Consider the following 22,059-nt stretch of genomic DNA (forward strand, 5'->3'; position numbering starts at 1 on the left):
GGTATGAGTGGGTACCGAGGGCCGACGCCCAGCCACTGGGCACTTTTTAAAAAAAATTGAATTTCTTTTCTTTCTTTCTTTCTTTCTTTCTTTTTTTTTTTTGAGATAGGGTTTCTCTGTGTAGCCCTGGCTGTCCTGGAACTCACTCTGTAGACCAGGCCTCAAACTGGCCTCAAACTCAAAAATCCGCCTGCCTCTGCCTCCCAAGTGCTGGGATTAAAGGCATGCGCCACCACCACCTGGCTTAAAAAATTGATAATCACCACTGAACACACACTTGATGACTATAGTATGTGACCTGGGAAGGCTTTTCCAAGGCTTTCTCCCTGTTTCCAGCTGCACGCTGACACAAGTTCACTGGTGGTACTGGGCAGGGTCTTCCAGAGCCTTCTATCCTTGTGGTCTCCATTGTGCTGGCACAGGAGTTGCTTCTGAGATGTCTAAAGCTAGGCATCTCCGCTGGGCACCATGACTACCATCATCTGCTTCCTAGGTGCTCCACTCACGGGCAGTGGTGAGAAAGCCATTTGCGGAGGTCCACCCAGTTTAGAACTCCAATTTACTCCCTGCCTCCGCAATTAAATTTATTTCCTCTTCGAAAGACTTGAGTTTCAGAGCACAATGCCTCTAGCCAGGCCTGGATGTGTGTAGAGCGATCCTAATGGAGAGAAATTCTGGTTTATTTTCATAACAGCATGTACCTCGTGACATCCTCAGAGCCTGGCATTATTAAGAATGTGTTACCACAATGCAGCACAAATCTAAGGCAATTTGGATGTCCTTGGGCCCAGAATTAATATGTGCTTTGTATAGCCTTATAATTTGGGAGGCAATTTTCCATAACACACCGAGAGATGCTCCTTTATACCTTTGAGATAATTTAGCTCAATGTTCATTTGGAAAAATTACTGTGCTAATAGCGCTTCGACGTCGGAGCAGCAGACCACATTGGGACAAAGGCTGGAGGAAGTTTCCCTGGACCAATGCAACAGCTGCCTGGGGGTTGCACGGCAGAATCTGAAATAGTGTCTGAACTCATGAACTCTAGTTGATTTTGTTTAAAAGCCATAGCTCTTAATGGAGAGACACAGAATAAAGGTGGGGGAATAATGAATTTCCCTATTGCCCAGGTAAAGCGGATGTCAGTGCACATAAGTTAGAACTCCTATTTGCTCAACTATGAGAAGCATTTGTTTTCCTGCCTGGATCCTTTTGTCAGGTTATGAGGGAAGAGATACCCTTGAGGCGGGGAAATGAGCTCTAGTTTTCTGTTGTGTGTGTTTTGTCTAATACTTCCTGAGTATTACATACCAGATACTGGAGTTGTCTTGGAAGGAGTCCTCTATGTTTATCAGAATTTAACGCAATGATGAAAAGAAATGTAAACCTTTGTATTTTCATGATGAGGAATATGGTTCTTAATGATGCTGCCTTTGGGAGGCCATAGGAGAAGACTCGAAGGGCCAAGCTCATCCCTGCTTGCGATCTTACCCTTGGCACTTGCTTCTCAGGGAGTTGGAGGCAAGCTGGGGTTGCTGTTGGTATTCCCTGAGCATCATGTCAAGATCACATCTTGGGTAAGATACTCTGGACTCTTCCATCAGGAGAAAACTCTGGATGTTCCAGGAATGTGGTCTGACCTCACAAAGTGGAGAGGCGGCTATAACTTCTTTACATTTTCTATGCATCTTTAGTTGGCAGTTGAAAATCCCACAGGGGTCTGGATTGGAATGACTTGGGTCTTTTGAAAGCCTGGTGTTCCCACGGAATCAAGTGGAATCTGAACCCAGGTTGAAATCTCCTGAATTTCTTGAACCATACCATTCAGGGAAAAACAAAAAACAAAAATACCCCCTCCCTCCCCAACACCAGATGATTTTCCATTTTAAACATCACCATCCACATGGATTATGTTCATGCTCAAGACTGAACTGGGAATAGACTCTCACATGTATACATCTCAGTGAATGCACACTGAGAGAGAGAGTAGGATGCTCTTTTTGTGGCTAGCTTAGCACCTGCAGCCATGATAGAGCTGTTCGTGAGCTCTGCAGAGGGCATATACTAGTTAGGTAAGTAGGATCTAACCACAGCCTTAAGGAAATAATGGGGGTGTAAAGGTTAGCTCTTAGGAAAATCGAGATTACTAAGCAGTGCGTTCCAAAGTCTTGTCTGTTGGAAGGTAACAAAGCCCTGTAATCCACACTCCCAGTGTGCCAATGTTTATTTCAAGGTAACTTCTTCATCTAGACTAGTCTTTTCTCCCTCCCCATATTGCGGATTGAACACACGGGCCTTGCACATGTGTGTGGACAATGCGTTGCCACTGAGCTGAGTCCCTAGCACCTTATTTAAAAATTTGAGACAGAATCGCATTAAGTGGCCTTAAACTCACACAGACTTTGAATCTGGAATCCTTTTGCCTCAGTCTCCTAAGTAGCTGGGATCACAGGCCTCTCTCACTTTCAGAACATATCATTCCTATCCAAGGGGCCTTTCTTTACTTTCTGTGGTATTGGGAGTCAAAACCAGGGCTTTATACATATATTCCCTTACTAGGGTTACATCCCTAGCCCACACTCACGCAGCTTTAAACTACTACTACTCCTCAGGCCACATCTGAAGAGATTTTGACACACTTGTCTGTGACAGGACTTGTCCTTCTGTTCTTACTTGTATTTTAATGTAGGAGTCACTGACTGAAGCCATATCTGAGCCAGTGTCAAAGGCCAGAATAAGAACATAAGGGAGAAGGGAATCATGCCCTTAGAACATGGAGGAGGTGGCCGAGATGTCGGTTTTCTCCTAGCCTCTGACAGCATTGGTACCTTCCCTCTGAAAGTGCCCAAGCAGTTCCCTGGCTGTTCCCCAGACACCGTGTGCTCCAACTGTGACCTGCTGAATGTGGGCTCTGGCTTCATTATGTGTCTAGTTTTCCGAGGTGAAACATTAACTCGTCTCCTTCTGTTATGCATCGTAGCAGCTTTGGGGTGAGGATGAAGTCCAGCTTGTCCTGGGGCAGGGTGTGGGCTGGGCTGGTTTCCTGTGTGGACAGGCAAGGCAGGGCCTACTTTGGGTGTGTCTAGGGAGTAAGGCTCAGGGTTCACCCTTGGCAAATGTTTAGCCAGAAATGCCTTTGCTAGTCACTTTTCAATGTCCTTCTTTGGAAAAGTGAGTTGCAATGGTGCTTTGGACAGGCTCCAAGGAGACAGTTGTCATACCCTTGGGCCTTTTTGGCCAAGGGGCAAGGGCCAGCCCAGGCAGAAGGCAGGTGCCTATTTTTAATAAATTCTCAACTCTCTGAGGCTACTCTAGAGCAAAGACACCTGCCTATTATTTTCTTTTTCTTCTTTTGAGACAGACTCTGTGTAGTCCTGGCTGTCTCGGAGCTGGTTATAAAGTCCAGGCTGGCCTTGAACTCACTGGAATTGCTTGCCTGATTTCTGAGTGCTAGGATTAAAAGGTGTGTGCCACCATGGCCACACTTTCTTTTCTTTTCCCAGAGCATGGTCCTCTGTCACAGCTTTTTCCTCAATGTGGAGAGAGCCAGGGGAGGCCTGTAGGAATTGCTGGGATTGCCTGGGGAAGATGGGGAGAGGGCAGACCACCTCAGACCACCTCAGGACATTGGTCTCAGAACTGCCTTGATTCAGCAAAGACAGCCCAGAACAGACACTGCTTCTTCCACGTTACTTACACCTTTGTCCTCCTTAGTCTTTATTGTAAAGTTGACAGAGCCAAGAGTCACTTGGGGTGGGAGTGCCAACTGAGGGGCTGCCTACGTCATGTCTAGATTGGTTGGCCTGTAAACTCTTTCCTCCCTCAGGTGCTTTTGCCATGGTGTTTACCACGTCAACAGAAAGCAAACTCCGATGATATTTTCTGTAAACACAGAAAAGGCTGAGAACACTATAGGGTTATACATCCAGATGTATGAGATATTTAAACAATAGTAGGGCTGCAGAGATGGCTCAGCAGTTAAGGGTACTTGCTGCTCTTTCAGGGCACCTGGGTTTGGATCTCAGCACCCAAATGGTGGCTCACAACCAACTGTAAAGCCATTTCTCAGGGATCCAATGCCCTCTGTTGAACTCCCTGAGTACCAAGCATGAGTGTGGTACACAAACACACAGCAAAACTCTCACACACATAAGACAAAGAGGTTCTACCTCCTCTCCTTCCACAAAAGCAAACAGCCTACATTCAACAGACCTCAAATCTTGATTTTGCCAAGGGCTCACCTCCCCATTTCCTGAAAAAAAAATTTTTTTTAATAAAGCTGATATGAGAGAGAGTATTTCCATTGTCATTTATTGAGAGGGAGAGAACTTTATACATTAGGAACAGGTGTACTTAAATTATGTGACAGATAACCATAAAAAAAAAAATGAGATGTCCCATCAAGAGCACAACCTCGATTTCATACTATTACAGTTACTAGCTTCAAAAATAATGTAAACAAAAATATGGACACATTAACCAAAAAAGGCAATCAGATCCAGACAACAGGGACCACAGGAACTAGCACATTAGCTATTAAGAATAACTAACAGAGCGAAGGAACAGCTCAAATGCAGATCCTGATTGCCTCTGTACCGCATGAGCAGAAGGAAGGGGAATGACTCGGATCTGATCCAGGAGCCTGAGAACCAGCTGTACAGGACTATCCCCATCACACTCTTGCTCCTCACCTGCAGTCTTGGCGTCCTCCTCCTTTCCCATTCCCTGGAGACAGCTAAGAACTGTTTACAGTAAGAGCCTGACAGGTGACTTGAGGCAGAGCACTCTGCAGTGAAGGCCTGATCCAGCGGCTTGGTGGACTGCCTGGGCTGTGCACAGGGATGCTGCCATTCACACGCATCCCCAAGGCACCCCACCTCCCATGTGGAACACAGGTGGCAAGTAAAGAGAATCTTTATACAGCAAAGGAAAAAAAAGTCCTCCTGTTGGTGTCACTTTTGAACCCAATAAAGCCTAAGTTCACAGACCTTGACATTCACTTCTGGGTAGCTGGTTTTGTTTCTTTCCCCATTGACCGTGGTGACGTGACATTCCCCTGAGTTTGGTTAATGAAAGCAAGCAAACAAAGAGTGGCTGAGAAACATCATAAAATAAGGTCAAAACATTGTATGATTATACCTATTGTATTTCCTGGTAAAAGTGCCAATGGCACCGAAGAAACTGATGTTTCACTCAGATCATGTGTTTGCAATGTGAATCCCTTTACTTGTGAAGTTAAGGCACCGGGTTAAGCGAAGGTGGAAGGTCTGATGTGCATCTCAGAATACACAGGCTCCAGGTGGGCTGTGTACGCTGGAGAGGAGCCAGCAGGGAAGTGCGAAGGGATCCATAGTTGGTTGAAGGGTCCTGCAGGCTTCAAGTGGGTCAGAGACTAGACTAGACTATAAGGCACTCCTACAGGGAAACAAAGCCGTGAGAAGGAAGGGCCACTGGCCGGTTGTTCACTAGGTGGTTTATCAGCATGAGGCCCAAGTCTGGCCCAGGGCTGAGGAAGCAAGCAGGTAAGGGAATCGTGGGAGGGGCCAGGGCTGGATTGAAGCTTCCTTGGCGGGCCAGAGGGACCCAACTGTGGAAGAGCTGCTGTAGGTGTCTTGTTCATCTGGCCTGGGAAACAAGTGGCTTCACTAGGGAGCTTTCTAAAAATGACAGCAGCCTGCGCCTCTCTTCCCTCAGAGCAGAGCCCCAGCAGAGCAGCCTGTGTCCCACTCTCTAGTGCCTCCCATCACACCAGAGACTATTTTATGGAGATAGTGCTACATTCCATGGTCACCAGGAGCCCATCTTACATAAAACATGCGGCCGCAGGAGAGGCTCATTTACATTTTCCCTTTCACCTAGAATTTTACGGTGATGTAGGTATTTTATTTTAGTCCCGCACCTACTAAAACATACCAGAAAGAAAATTCTCTAGTCAGAGTTTTGAACCCAAAGAAAGGATAGAAGTGCCTACAGAGAGAGACTACTGGGTACTGAGACTTTAACTGTCAAGAAACTGTCCCTGTGACAGAGATCGGCATGGGTTAGGTTAGCTGAGGGGCTTAGTCATGTAACTAGTAGTATCCTGGGGTCTGGTGAGTTGGCAGGGTAGAGCAGTGAACCAAGTTCCTAATGCCCACCACTGCTACCAAGTTGGTACCAAGGAACAGATAGGGAGAAAGGCCAGGGGCTCCAGGAGAAAGTGGCCAAGGAATTAAGGGCTAGCTTCTCCCCTTTCGTCTCAAACTCCTGACATCCTCACATTATTTCAGAAGATGAAAAGTAGTGTAGACAACTCCCAAAACAATACTGCACACGTCTCTATTTACCAGAAGAAAGAAAGAAACAAACAAAACAAAATAGTCTGTGTTGGAACCAGGCAGTATTCCAACGAAGGGTCAAAGACTAGTTCCTAATCTGGTTATTTCAACAAAGCATGGGAGAAGACTGAGGGCTGACCTGCGGGGTGAGAGGGCAGGCTCGACCGGAACTAGCAGCAGAATGTGTCACTACTTCCTTGATGGCAGCAGGCTTAGCTGTTGGTGTTCAGTGTGTGTGCGGCATCTCTGTGGTCCTGTTCTCATAGGTAGTTTGTGTCTGGAGATTTCTGGCCCACAGAGAGAGAATGAATTTGCAGGGCTGGAAGCCAAGCCTCCTAGACGAGGTGGAGAAAGCAACCTGTCAGTGCTCACGTTCAGCGTGCACACGTGACAGGCAGAGACAGAGGCCAGACCTCAGCGAGGGTGTGCTGTAACTCAGCCAGAGTGACAGAGTGGCACAGACACCTTTGTTTTGGGGCAGCTGAGGGGAATCGCAACACTGGCCTATTTGAGACTGTATTGGAACCTGTGAATCCCAAGGCACTGTAATCACACACTCTTTTTTTTTTTTTTTTTTTTTGTAGAGGTCTATTATAGAAGAATCAAGAAGCAGTTAACCTTCCAGCTCATCCAATGTGAAAACTCCCAAAAGATGGCTGTTATTCAGCACATGAAGCCAAAGGGAAGACAGAGAGTGTACACGGTTTTCAGATGAGGCTGCTTCCAACTCTGGGAACAGGCAGCCCTGGAAAGAACCCCACTCCCATCAGAGCTGACTGCCTTTGGAGCACCCTGCGGCCTTCCTACTGCGGTGCAAACGCAAGTCTATTTTAGGAACTGGCTTCTTACCGGTGGGGTTGGGTGCCAGCACTTCCCCCAGGCTGGATGGTGTCACACATGAGTTTCTGGCACTAGCAGGAGGGAATTCTTGTGCTACACCAGGGAATGGGCTGTTTAGTGAAAAGCAGTTCCCTGGGCTTTGCTAGCAGTTCCAGGAGATTAATGGGCCATTTTCCATTATGCTTTACGTGGACGATATTTACTGAGATGAAAAAAAAAGGAGGTGGAAATCCACAGGCTTGCTTTTGTTTCGATGGTTTCTAAGCAGTGGAACAATTACCTTACACTGCACTAAGTAATTTGTTAGACCAGAAAACAGTAAGGGCCTTCATGCACTCTAAGGCATTCTGGGCTGGAAATAGCAATTTTGAATTTTCATGGCAGACCCAACTCCTGAGCTGGCTCCACGGTGTCCTATCAGATTCAGGTGGTAGTGGCAGAGATCGCTGTTGCGAGCCCAGAGCTGGCATGGACCAGACTAGCGGGGATGTACAATAGATGAAAACAGAAGTAGTAGGACACTGCTTCAGTTCCAGATCATGAATGACAGCGTGCTTATCTCTTTCCCTTTAAAAAAATAAACGCAAAGCAATGTCCGGGGAAAGGTCTTAGGAGCATCCAAGGTCCGCTCACACACAGCAGGGCCCTCTAAGGGACAGTGGGGGGCCACTCAGGTGTGTTGAGCAAGGATCTGGATTTCACCCTTGGCTTTTATTAGGTCTGATCTTGGGCACCTGTGAGTTGGGGCGGGACACGGGGCCAACCTGGGGTCTGGGGCTCTGTTCTTCAGCTCTCAGTGTTCAGTGTGCTGGGAGTGGGGTCTCTGACAGCCAAAATCACGGATACATTAATTTCAGCAAAGGTCAAGAGTAAGCTACGGTGACAGGGATTGGGAGTGGAGAAAGAAGGCACTGTGCCACGGGAGCACATCTGTTTCATAATAAGCAGGTCTAGAATTCTCCAGTGAAAGATCATGTTCTGTTCTCTGAGGCTGGAAAATATAAATACTGTATTTCACGAACAGGAGGAGGAAGAGAGACACTCAAATCTGTTTGCCTGTTTTGCCAAGTGTTTGAGACTTCCCACCCTTGTCCTTTATGTGCAACATTCCCTACCACTCGCTCCGTGAGTCAACCTGCCTTCCCAAGAGTTTATAAAAGGCCCCGTGAGGTGTGTGGTAAATAGACAGACCTCTATTGGCTGGCCTCTTACCAAGTTGTACGCCTTGGCTATAGCTTCCGGGTAGCTAGGAAATGAGCACACGTGTGGCGTTCAACTGCATGGTCTGGGGCCAAAGGAAATGGTGTAAGCCAAGAGGTGAAATGCTTGCCTCCAACAGCACAAGTCAGCTGAATGTCTCCTACTGGACAGAAGCATCAAGCTGGTGCCTGTGGGAGCAACTTGGAGTTGAACTGCCGCATTCTTTGTGAGCCAGTGTTTCCCCTGATCTGAACATTGGTGAAAATCCGAAAGGACAAAAGCATGGGTGGCGCGATGGGACACCAGCTCCATGTGAAAGACACAAACAAGCACTTCCTGGTGAGTCCATTCTCCTGCCTTGGAAAGAGCTAAGGAAGAAAGAATGCTGGCCGTCAGCGTCTCAGTGCCTTCCAAGCAGCCATCTTGGTCGCAGTGCCAACTACACAGGCTCTTACAAGGGGATCTACACAGGCTCTTACAAGGGGGTCCCAGTGGGAGTACACTACCCTCCACTTCTCATTCCTACCACACTACTTACTCTTTTGTTACTGTAAGGTGGCAATTATATATGTATATATCTACTTATTTCAATAATATTAATTCATTAATTCTACTTATGTTTGGTATTTTCTTAATAGTTTAGGTGTGTATTTTTCAAAATGTTACTTCTTAATAACTTTTAATAATTATATAATTTTTACTTTTAAATATTTTTAAAAAATAATTAAAACAAGTAAAGCCAGGTATGGTGGTACACACCTGTAATCCCAGCATTTGGAGGATGAGGCAGCAGGATCACAGGTTTGAGGCCAGCCAGGGATATACAGCAAGACCCTGTTCTAAAATATGCCCCCATCCCAAACAAACACAATACCCAGAATACAAAAGCAAGAGTAGTTACGTGGACTGGATAAAGGTGAAAAGTGCTGTGAAGGACAAGGAGAACTAAAACATTCAAGTGGCAGGTGGGCACTGCCATGGAGGACTCTGGGAAAGGAGACATCGTGTCCTCCAAGATTCGTGCAGTAAACTCTATCTAGCAGATTATGCACTGATATGCTTGAGCGCAGTCCTGGGGCATTTCCTCCTGGGCAGCACCATGAAAATCATGCCCAGTGTCTTCCACTCCATGCTTGGAAAACTGTTCTAAGGGCACCCGTGTGCACTCTCTGGCAGGCATCATGGAGCCTCATCATCAGGGAGGTGCTGGGCTTTGGACCAGCCGACAGACGGACGACATGCAGTGATTGGCCCCTGAGGTCCTCACTTTCTGTACTCTTTTCAGGGACTAAGTTCAAACCCAGGGTAGCTCTGCTCCTGATGCTTTCTGTCAGGCATGCTTTAAGAAGGGGCCCTCTGGCTTTCTGCTGCGTGGCTCTGCTTCACTCTTCCCATCTCTGCCAAGGACTCTGGGGCCTGGAAGTATCCAGAAACACTCTTGTGTTTTAGGGATGTCCATGTGAAACAGATGACAATGGTTCTTACCCCAGTTTCCCCAGCAAGGGCTAAATCTCAGTAACAATGCCAAGCTTTGCTTCGAGAGATGTTTCCTCCAATACCTGTGCAGTAGACTGGCCCTTAGAGCCAGTGTGCATAAAGGGGTCTGGGACTACAGAGCAATGTGTGTGCGTCACATTTGCTGGGAGCAAGCAGCTGGATTTCGTGGCCAAGTGTAACTCAGCTATCCGTAGGAGTTCAGCCACAGGATCTTCGTGGACTTCTTGGACAGTGAGTTATACAAAGCATACGTACAGGACGTATAGGTGTATCTAATATAAATAAATAACGTATCTATCTACATCTAGCTGAGGAAGGACAGCCTCATCTGCATGGGCCTGAGCAGCCCTCTGGGTGGCTGTGGGAGTGCAGCCTGGCCTGTGGTCAGGTGTTTTGGTAGGACAGCTCGAACATGGTGCATGCCTCCTCCAGGCTTTCGTCCACATTCAGCTGCCTCCAGAAGGACTTCTGTTTCTTCTGCAGCTCCCGTCGGACACACCGTGGGCAGGGCACAGACTTTTCTTTGCACTCAGAATGGAAGACGGCTCCACAGCTTTCACATCTGCAAAAAACCAAGCAGAGAAGTGATTAGCAAGACGGCAGAGCACAGCAGCCTGTGTGGGACACCACTGGGGCACTCTCTATTCCTCTGGACATCCCTGTCAGAGGAGGCATAACTGAGAGACAGGGGCTGCATCTGTTTTCAAAAGGCTCAGTGTTAGATTTCACTAGTGACACACTTTTCCCGTGATTGGAACTGGCCTCCTGAGACACTGGCTTGGGTGGAAGGAGTCAACACTGACCCAGTGACTCTGTTAACAGTGACAACAGGCACACAAGGCTTTGTGTGCCAGTTTCCTCTCCACCACGGAACTCCAGAATGGAGTAGAAACTCTAGGGTGAGTGGCCAAGAATGTAACCTACTGCCTTGGCAGCAGAAACCCTTAGCAGGCCTTGGCAGCCTGCACTGTATGCCAGGGAGCGTTCTCCTTCAGCCCTCCTAACTTACTGCTTTTCTGTCTTGGTTCGGGAAGGTATGATGGACATTTTTTATTCTCTGCATGATGTCCTGTTACTCTGTGCACTTTTTAAAATTAGGAAAATCTTCCCACCTTTAAAGGCCCAACTGTGTGACCTCAGTGTGAAGATGGACGAGTCAGAGTGGAAAGGGAGCATTTTCTCACCAACGGGGCAGCTTTGGTAAGTTATGGAGAGGAGACATTCCAGGTGAATGACTAGCTGCTTGTCTGGCCTGCTGGAGTCTGCAGAGGAGCCTGCCTGTGCAGCTTGTTTTCACTGTGAGTTCTTAGTCATGACTAATGACCCCAGCTCCTCCAGCCCTGCTCTTGTGTATAGAGCTCTCATCCTGCCACACATGAGCTGTGGAAGGGGACTCCCTCATCCCAGGAGCCCAGGGGGCTGACTACAAGGTCTTCTTCAGCCCTGGAATGGTGCTCCATGCAGCTGTCTTCAGGACATCCTAGGCTTTTCAATCTTGGGTACAGGTTACCTCGGGACACTATACCCAAATGTTTCAATATCTTACTTTAGCACCACCAAGCAGGACTCAATGGCTTGGTCCAAGGAGGGTTTTCCCACTGACCCAGCCATGCCTTGTGGTAGGGCAGTGACTTGGAGTTGTTGGGAAGGTCTAGTAAAGAGCTGGCCAACAGAGGCTTCCTGCCCCCAGCAGTACCTGCTCCCAGCTCAGCTCTCCCATCTGAGGACAGTGATTATCAAGATAATAGATGAGGAACCACAAATTGTTCCCCTATCCTTGATGTGCCCTCCTGGGGTTCCCATAAAGTTCAGTTCTCCCCCAAGGTAACTCCTATTGGTGACAGAGTATGTAGGTAATACTCATTAAGGTGTGTGTTTGGTCCAATTGGCTTAGTGTCCTTAATGCAAGAAGCAGAGCTTCAATGTCTTAGCGGCTCACTTCCCTGCGCACTATGTGAAGCCAGTGAGAAAACCCTCATCAGAACCAAATCCTGCTAGCACCCTGTTCTGAACCTTCTAGCCCTCCAGAGCTGTGGGAACCACATCTTTAAGCCACCTAGCCTGTGGTCTATGGTATGCAATCCATGCAGACTAGATGATGCCCTGGGGCAAGTGACCTCACCTGGTGAGCGCCAGTTTCTTCACAGGCTTAGTGGAGATAACAGGAGCAGCCATCCCACTGGGATGCTGCAGGCCTTGAATGAGATCATGGGTAAAGTGTCCAGCAGTTCCTGGCCCAGGAGAAGCTGTACCCCTCAGGCATTTCTGGGAGGCCTCTCTGCAGCCTGACTTCACTGATGTCACTGTGTGGTCTGGATAGCCCCATCAGGCCCCTTCCTTTTACCCAGCAGAAAACCAAGTTTCCCAACGGGCTAGTGATCATCTCCTAGGCATACAGAGAGCCAGAGCTGGAGCTGGAGCTGGAGCTGTCGCTGGGACTCAGGGCCACTGGCACAAACCTAGGCTCCCACTGATGGCCACACCGCTGGCTATCTGAGCAAATACACAAGCAGTGTCAAGTCACTAATGTCTCTGTAGCTGGGATGCCCCGGGTGGACTGCTGCTTCCTGGATGAGTCAGTTGCCTTTTTTTTCTAGTGCTGCTGACCACAACTTCCTCCTAATCATGTTTGCTGTGAGACTGCAGTGAGCAAATACAGACGGGAGAGCCATGCAAGGAGAAGCAATACATCCCCTACAGGTAAATGCTAACACTCCTTCCTGGACACAGCTGGGTCACCTCTATGCCCTGCCTTTCCCTACCCACCTGCTCCTGCCAGTCAGAATGAAGGTCAGAGCCAGGTCTCCCAGTGCCTCTGTCTGGGCTAGCTATCCACTTTGGGTAGTGGCTTTGTCCCCACTGGGTCACACCTTTGTAAGTTCCTATCATTAAATGACACTAAGGGTAGCTTTATCAAGTGAATTTCCTCAGGGCCGGTCATGGATTTATACACCTAGGGCCGTGGTCCTAGGCAGCCGATAAGGAGGAAACACCCAGTTCCCCAGTGCCACTCCCTTATCTCTGCTGATACCAGGCCAGCAGTGAAGGAAGAGATTGAGTCTTATCAGGCATTTCTGGTGCAAAAACCACCTATAGAAGGATGGAGGACCAGTGCACCTGCTTGGTCTAGCCAAAGGTCAGTAACTGAAACAAGTATGAGATAAAGAAATTAAGGAGTTCAAAACAGAACAAAGTCTTATTTTCTAACAATTTGTAACCCTGGAGGCATTTTTCAACTGTGGTATGGATGCACGGATCAATAACATTCTCAAACACAATCACTTGTTAGCTTCCTTCCACCATGCTTCCTGATTTCCATTCTAGAGAATAAGGCAGGCCAAGCATGGTGGCACAGGCCTTTAATCCTAGCACTTGGAAGGCAGAGGCAGGTGGATTTCTGTGAGTTTGAGGTTTATATAGGGAATTCTAGGCTAGCTAGAGTCACAGTGAGACCCTATCTCAAATAAACAAACAACAAAAACTGTGAAAAGAAAAAATGACAGAAAAGGGAAGAGAAAGAAAAACCTGTTCTTAGAGGAAATGGTCTGTAAGAGCAGTGTGTGGCGCAGGGAGAGCAAAGCCTCCGCAGACAACAGACAGCTCTGCTCTTCCTCGGGGACGGGGCTCTATCACAGAGGCCTTACCTGGAAAGGCAGCAGGCTCCTAGGGTTTAACTGTTCCCTGACTATTGTAACTGTAACTCAGGAGATGGGAAGTGAAGTGCTCACAGCCCCTCCGTTTGTGTTGAGGACCCAAGTTTGATTCCTAGCCTCATCTGGCAAGACAAGCCCGTCACCCCAAGCCCAGGGGAGGCAGAGACTAGAGGATCCCTGCAGCTCACTGGCCAACCAGCCTAGACAAATCGGTGCCTGAAAAACCAAAGTGGATGACTCCGGGGAATGATCCCGAGATTGACCTCTGACCTTCACATGTACCAAGTACACATATGCACCTTTACAGATACTCACTTCTCCACCTAAAGTAGAAAGTGAGATTCACCCTACCCAACTTTTCAGAAGCCTGTCTTTTAGACAAGGCAAATCTGTTGTCCTAATCACCTCTGACTAAAAACTGCAACAGGCAACATGTCAAACAAAGGCTGGTGTCTACATGTCTGAGTCCCCTCGCCAAGCAGCAAGCCATCAAAAGCCAAAGTTTCTTTATAGGATGCGACTGCAGGCAGGAGTGGTTTGCTGCTGACCAAAGGCACACTGTGGCTTTTCTCATTTCTTTCTTGTATGTACACTGCTTCATTAAACTAGGAGTCTCAACCTTAGCACCACTGACATTTTAGGCAGGATTTTCTTCAGTCAAGGGGCTGTCCTGCCAGTCTAGGGTGCTTAGCATCCCTGGCCTCTACCCAGTAGCCAGAGCAACCCTCCCCCAACCTGAGCTGTGACAATCAGCAATGGCTACAGATACTGACAATATCTGTGGGGTCAAAATATTAGCTGCTGAGAATCACTGACCTAAATATCTTGACAGGAAATCTCAGAGGAGAGCCCAGTGGGTTAGCTTTCCACATGCTGGCTTACATTCTTGCCAACCAGCAAGATCCAGCTCAGTACTCTTATCCATGTTATTCTCAAAACAACTTATTTTCAGTAAATCATGTAATAAAAAAACAAACAAACCCCTGAGCAAACCAGTATTATCCTGTTGTTTCTGACATTATTTAGAATATCATTTAAGAAGTAAAGAAGTTTGGATGTAGGTCATATAGACTAGCATGTCCAACAAGGCCCTAGATTTGGTTCTCAGTACTGGAAAGAGAGAAAGGTCAAAGGCCAGATGCGGTATAATCTCAGCGTTCAGGAAGTTGAAACAGGAAGGTTGTAAGGCTGAGATCCTGTTTCCATAAGTAAAATCAAATCAAGCTTTATATAAACAGCTATGATAGACAACTGTGCATCATTCGGTAACCCAACTTTTTACCAACTCAGTGCCTTTTCCACTCTATCCCAGAGCCATCCTGGCTGGCTAGCTCTCAGTTACACTTAGTAGCTTTTTGTATCAGATTCACTGCAATTTCTCTGTGGCCTTTCTATTCTTTCATACTCTACCCAGGCCATGAGGCAAATCAAAGGCAATTTATTTTTGCATGTACTTTATAAGATAAACTCCTTTTATGAAAGCAGATCAGGAGAGCGTCCATGAGGATGCTGCAGAGGGACCATGAGGATGCTGCAGAGCATCCATGAGGATGCTATTGCAGAGGTGAGAACACCAGAACTAATCTCCGTTCAGTTTGGCATGAGCATGTCACAGGACATTGGCAAGTTACTTTCTCTTTTGACCTTATTCTCTTCACTCCTTGGGTTAGCTGATATCTAAAGTGTCTTCCTGCATTATATGCAGACTTGAGGTGTGGGCAATAGAAGCGATTTGGGTCCCTGCGCTCTCCTCTCCCATGCTCTGTGGGGAAATGGCTACTTCCTCTCCAGAAAGTCTCAGCCTTACTGGGCTTTCCTGATATGTGTTGCAGTCCTTTGAGTCCGGTTTACTTGTGTTAGTTAAGCTACAAGGGAGGTTACATGTTAGTATAGAGAGATTCAGAGCTGCACTGTGGTGACCCGTGAAGGGCAGGGTGGTACTAGTCCTGGACACAGCAAAATTGGTGGGAGCATAAAGGAAACTGGAGATCTGCCTCTTTGAAAGCAAGCTCTGGGGAATATTACTAATTATCTGTGCCCTCTTCTCTGGAAGAGGTGTAGGGTTGCCCACTATAGTGGCAACCACTACAGGTCATATTTTGCTTCTTAGAAAGTATTCCTTGGAATAAAACTACCCATCTTATAAACAGTTTTGACCTAAAAATTATCTAGCCCATGGCAAGTAAGGGAGACAGTCACAATCTAGAAATCAACTGACCACAGACTGAATAGACACATTTTATTATGGCTATCGAATCTAAGAACCAGAAGCTACTACAAACTTGCAGAGCTACATCCATCCAAGGATAAAGGTTGGCTTCTCAAATCTTATGGCAAAGAAGCAAGAATTCCTGGCTGCAGATTGTTTCCTGTTCTGGAATGCTGATGATGTGAGACCAATTAGACTCAGGCTTGATGGCTTCGTTTGCCCTCTCCCGACTTAGACTGCACACAGGGAGGTCCCAGGAAACTGCTAAAGGACACTGCCGCCAGAGACGTCACTGCCATGCTTCTGCCCATTCTTGTTAAGCTCTCCTCCTTCTGCATCTTTGTTTTTGGCTCAGGCATTGGCCTGGGATATTTCATTTGGATTAAAATTCAGGCTTCAGTTTGTTGGCTTTCTGACAAGCAAAGGATGGGACTTCAGAGCAGTATAGAGTCTGTGGTTGATTTCCACTCTCAATAGCCCATAACGAACAGGATGAGCAGCAGAAAGCAGTATACACTATGAGCATACAAGTGCCATTTAGGGTATGACTGCTATGTAAGGTGCCCTATACAGTCATGAGCAATCACTAGCTTTTCCAATAAAGCAGGAAGATTATTTAAATCTTTTAGCTAAGTTTGGTAGCTACTGGAGCCTGGTTACTTTAATGTTTTGGCTTGCTGTTTTTTCCTGTCATTGAACATATAAATGAAAAAAAAAAAGTCCTACAATTCCCTTAAACAGGAAATTGGCCTGTGTCATGTATATCTGTAGGCTGTATATCTGCATATGTACATACTTTATGCATCTATATACTTGCATGTTGCTCAGTAAAATACACAGAATCAGTTATTAAAGTCCTCAGGTAAAGTGAATGAAATACAATGTAACAAATAAGAACACTTAGTAGGACCACTCTTTGGGGGAAGTGAAAGACTAAAATAATGAGAAAGTGACAAACAATTTTAATAAGAAACTGATTATGAGTGGGTTCTGGTGAATGGAGTGAGGCAAGCAGTTGCCTAGGCACTGCCATCAGGAGACTTTACTCTAGGTTGACCAGAAATCTGACAGTCCAAACATTCCTCAATTTTATCAGCAGGACCAGGGGGAAGAGAACGAGTGATGTGTACACTTGGTTAGTGGAGCAACCACTAACTGCTCTTGCAGAGAGGACATAATGTACATGAGTACAAATGCAGAGAGTATTATATCTGATGACAACACATTTGCAGTTGCTCATTGTGATCCCACCCATCCCCCAACCCTTCCTTTTGAAATTTAAAATAGGTAGCATCTACTTGGCCTTTGTTTATGGGGGTGGTAGTGGCTGTGTACATAAATTAGCTTTTTAAAATCCATAAATAATTGTGCTTTGAGTTAGGCATTATTTGTTTTCCCATGTTTTTTTTTTGTTGTTGTTGGTTTTTTTTTTTTTTTTTTTTTTTTTTTTTTTTTTTTTGGTTTTTCAAGACAGGGTTTCTCCGTGTAGCCCTGGCTGTCCTGGAACTCACTCTGCAGACCAGACTGGCCTCGAACTCAGAAATCCACCTGTCTCTGCCTCCCAAGTGCTGGGATTAAAGGTGTGCGCCACCACTGCCTGGGGCTTTCCCATGTTTATTAAGTCTGTCTCTAAGTTAATGGATAAAATACAAAATACCACCTGGTGGCTTTTGTGGTCCTAAGCTTTGGACCTGATTCTGGTGCTGTGACTTGAATTCTAGACTTCCTCCAGTCAATAGTCAAATACAACCTAGTTCTTCAGGTTATTCAGCACACCTTGGAAAGACAAGAGGCATGTCCTGGAGGAATGACGCTCTTATCTGTCCTTTAAGCCAGAGTTAATTAAGGAGCCCACAAAGCAGTAGGCTTTCTTTGGTGCTGGACTTTGAGTTTGCCAGCTAAGCTTGGCTAATACCGATTACAAAAGCTTTACTTACAATCTGGATTCAAAATAGAATGCAAACAAGGGTTAATTAATTCATTTGTTAATTTTGCTACCCTACTGGGGACATTAACTCACCATCATCCTTTGTGTAAATGCTTAATAAGTCCTTCCTGCTAATCTGTGGCCTGGGAGAGAAGTCAGACACACTCTAGGGCAATGTTTAAAAGCACAACAAATTGAATGTGAATGCAAGAGAATCTGGGGAAAGGCAAAAGCTAATAATTCTGACACACTAAATCTGCATCTTAAGGTTTATCTGGCTGGCACTATAATTCTCAAGAAAAAAATTGCTCACCTTCTCTTGGGATTATTTCAGGGCAACATATTTGCTGCTAGAAAAAAAAAAATACAGGCACTGCAGGAGGATTTAAAACATCTCTACCACTGTTGCCAGAATTGGGATACACTGTGGCTGTGGCTACTGGGGACTAGACACAGGAGTAGTGGTTCTTTGTATAGATCTCTGAGTTTCTCCCTACCACCAATGATCTGCTTCCTAGAAAAGAAAGGAGATGTGAACTCCCTTCTAACAGAATGGCTGTATCACACTTCATCATCTTCCCACACTAGAACTTCCAGTTTACATTAAATCTATGCAAGCTCAGTGGCTTTGTATGTTTCCAAGGCTGGGTCTGAATCTGCTTCAGGATCATTATTTAAGTTTGTCTACTATGTTACTGATTTTATTGTAAGATGACTCATGAATTTCTGGTTTTCACATGAATTAATTTTATATCTGTCTGTCTGTCTGTCTGTCTATCTATCTATCTATCTATCTATCTATCTATCTATCTATCTATCTATCTATCTATCTAAACTGTCTTTTCTTGTTTTCTCATCAAAGGGTTACATGGTTCTTACCATTGGTTGTGGGAACAAAAATTACTGGCAACCACACCAAAGATAGGACTAGTTTAGGGTGGCAGTCTTTCATTCCATAAGATGGGCTTGTGGTTCTTCCAAATTTCAGGGATGGTGCTCTGGCAACAGGGTAATAGATAAGGTCACTCGAAGTTGGTGGCCTAAAGCTCCCTGGGTTATAAGTGTGATGCTGGATGGCTTTCTAGCCACTGTTGGGTATGCGAGTCGTTGGCAGGTGACAACTGGTTCTCCATGGCTCTCTTGAGCTCTATGCTCTGGTACTCTTTGCTCCACATAGCAACTTTGATATAGCATGAGTGTGTATAGTACCCACTAAGTCTTTCTGTGCACTTTAAGCTTGTGAGAGCGTCAGGGATGAAGAGATAATTACTAATGTTGGTTACAGAATAAGAGTGTTTACTGCTGCAGCACTGTTGAGTGGTTCAATACTCAGTCAGAGTTCTGAAGGTAGTTAATGAAGATGTGGTAATATGATAGTATGTTAGAGAAGGCATTAAAATAAAAAGATTTTTTAAATGACAACTTTAATGACACTCCCATGTCCATTTTCAAAATTCACTGTATAGAAAATAATTACAACATACAAGCATACATTACAAAACAAAGCTACTTTTGCACCTTTTGAAAAAGCAAAAGATAGGTAATTTCAGAACAAACTGCTCAGTCTACAGAGTCAACTTTTTTTTTGTATGGAAGGGTAAACACTTCCTGTCTTCCCATTGTGTATTCAGGTTACTTATTTACAGTCCCAGGGGGAAGAAAAAGTATACACTAAGAAGTAACAGAAGTAACCTAAAAGATGTTTTGAAATTAAGTTCTCTGAGTAGTTTAGGCAAGCTCAAACATTTAATATCTTCTCTCTTTGACTTTAGAGGCTTCATTGCTCCAGTAAAACACAACTGCCCCTAGTATATGACAGGATGTTAGCCAATACTCAAAAAAGTCACATATAATGGTAATGTCTACTTAAATAAAAACTTACTAAAATAGTTTAAAAGCTAATTTTAAAGGTCTGTGATTTAAAACTTTAAAATCACTTAAGTATAATGTGAATAAGTTAAAATAAATTAAACCAATGATTCACTCATTGCTCATTCATGAATTACTCATTGAGCAGTTAGTTACTCTGTCCAGCTCTAGACTGGGCAGTAAGCAAAACAGAACAAGTCCATTTTTTAAATGGATCTTGCAAAATGATAGGTAAAATTACAGCTTGAGTTTGTATCTCAAGCTCCTTGAGTAAGAGTGTCAAAATCAGTCAACTTGCCTGAACACTAAATAGAACAACATATAAAACATCATAGAAAACATAAGTATAAAAATGCTAAATCTCAGGCCTAGAAAAAGAAAACCACTCATGCCTTTTGTTAATTGATACCATCTCCCTGAGAGGTCCAGAGGGGTGGTGGCATGTCAGGGGTCATGTAGCAACCAAGTGGCAGAATTAATGATGTATATTCTTGTTTATCCCTTTCCTATTGGTCTTTCCATGAACTAGCCTGTTTCTACCAATTAGATGAACCCAATGCTTTTATCTATCTATCTATCTATCTATCTATCTATCTATCTATCTATCTATCTATCTATCCATCTATCCATCTATCTATCTATCTTATTGAAAAGTTTTTTCACCTAATATATCCTGATTTCATAATTTATTTATTTTTATTTCATGTGCATTGGTATTTCACCTGCATGTGTGTCTGTGTGAGACTGTTGGGTTCCCTGGAACTGCAGTTACATACAGTTGTGAACCACCATGTGTGTGCTGGGAATTGAGCCAGGTCCTCTGGAAGAGTAGTCAGTGCTCTTAACAGCTGAGTCATCTCTCCAGCCTATATTGTGATTTTTTTAAAAAGCAATTAAAGTACTCACCAATAAACATTTATAGATTAAATTTGATTATATTTGGAGTCAGAGATATGTGCTCAATGAAAGATATAGGACTACATTTCAACATGACTCCATTTTATATGTTCATATATAAATATATAAATAATATATGTAGAAAAATAATAACATATGGAGAATTTCTTTATATTTTTGTGTCTTCTACAGTGAGTACCAATTCTTTTTACAGTTATAAATAAAAACAGGATTGTAAGCAATGATGGCCACTCTCTTCTGTAAGCAACAGCCAATTAGGTCATCTGGCATGTGTCCAGGCAAGGCCAAGCCTAGATACCCAACTAGAAACCCAGCGAGGAGGAGCGTGTCTCGACAGCACTCTACGGAGACGGCCAGAGGTACCGGTGCCCTCACCATGAGGACTGTGGGTATAGTGTGCTTTATTAATTAATCAAGAGGCTAATGGCACCCAGGGTAGGTCAGCCCAAGTATTTCATGCAGTGTTTGTCTGTGTTAGCAGACATTCTGAAGTGTTTAGATATGAGAATATGGAGCCAGCCATGGTGCAATGTTATATACTGTTGTTCTTTGAATATAGTTTTTTGTTGTTGTTTTTTGTTTTAGCAAAAGAAAATAAAAGCCTGCCTGACACTGCTGCCAAACCACCCAGCACCATATTGAAAAGTTTGTTTTCTTTCCTTCAAGTCAAGTAAACCATTCACGGGCAAAGCAAGTACACCAACACAAGGATGGGTGGGTAGTCAGGTTCGCATCTCGCTTCTCATTACTCTCTCCTGCCAATCACAAGCTTTCTGGACTGTTCTCCCTCTCCTAGATATCTACATGGTCTCTGAAGACCCTTCGATCTATTGACATTGGCGATTCTAAATCCTGGCAGGAGTCTATTAGAGAGCCATCAACAAAGCGCCCAGCATTTCAATCCTAGTCAGAAGCCGCCAGTAGACAGAAGCGGGTGGTTTCCCAGAAATGGCACCTAGGAAGAGGAGCCCAGGCTTCCTTTGGCTCTTTCTAAGATCACACACCTTATTACAATACTCCTTAAGTGGGCTGCTTCCCAAGAAAAGCCACAGAAAGGAAATATCATTAAAAAAGACTATAGACATTGGGGTAAGTTCTTCCCTCCCTAAGCCGGGCCCAGCCAAGGCTGTTGCCCTCTGTTGTTGAACAGGATGGAACAGGACTGCCAAGCGCAGCCCACAAACCTGGTAATTAGGTGCACTGACAGTGTTTGCTTTGGAACCATTTACCAACAAAGGAATGTGTCAGGCTGATTAGTGAGAAAAGGGTATGTAATGTGTGTGTATTTAAGTCCACATGAGGCCATAATCCAGGAATTCAGTCTGTTTGAGCAAGGGCTCTCAGAAATGAAGGCTGAATAAATAGGAAGCTACGGTGGAACACTCGAAGCTTCTGGATAGCACTTCTTTCTTCTCTCAAGCTCAGTTCACCTGCACCCGCCCCCTTCCCCACCCCACAATGCAGACCAAACATTTAACATGCAATTCTCTTAAAAATATAGTGAACTGAATTAGATAAATGGAAAATGTTTGTCAAGTGGCTGGCAAACGTGCAGTTTATTATTTTGTACATATGTGACAGCTTTATTGGACATTCACTCTCCATAGATGCTCTCCATATGCCCTGTTG

At 45.0% G+C, this 22,059-nt stretch overlaps 1 protein-coding gene across 2 annotated transcripts in view; it reads right to left on the reverse strand.

Moving 5' to 3' along the window:
* Positions 1-4,288: 4,288 nt before the first annotated feature.
* Positions 4,289-22,059, reverse strand: part of Plekhm3 (pleckstrin homology domain containing M3) — a 160,826-nt gene continuing 143,055 nt past the window's right edge. Inside the window, exon 8 of one of the 2 annotated variants that reach the window (XM_031367753.1) lies at positions 4,289-10,416. In XM_031367753.1, coding sequence (XP_031223613.1) covers positions 10,239-10,416 — 178 coding nt within the window. In that variant the 3' untranslated portion in view covers positions 4,289-10,238. The remainder of the gene's footprint in view (positions 10,417-22,059) is intronic. The other variant, XM_031367754.1, reaches the window with a different exon arrangement.

The sequence above is a fragment of the Mastomys coucha genome, unplaced genomic scaffold (genome assembly GCF_008632895.1).
Source record: "Mastomys coucha isolate ucsf_1 unplaced genomic scaffold, UCSF_Mcou_1 pScaffold14, whole genome shotgun sequence".
Lineage (NCBI taxonomy): Eukaryota > Metazoa > Chordata > Mammalia > Rodentia > Muridae > Mastomys > Mastomys coucha.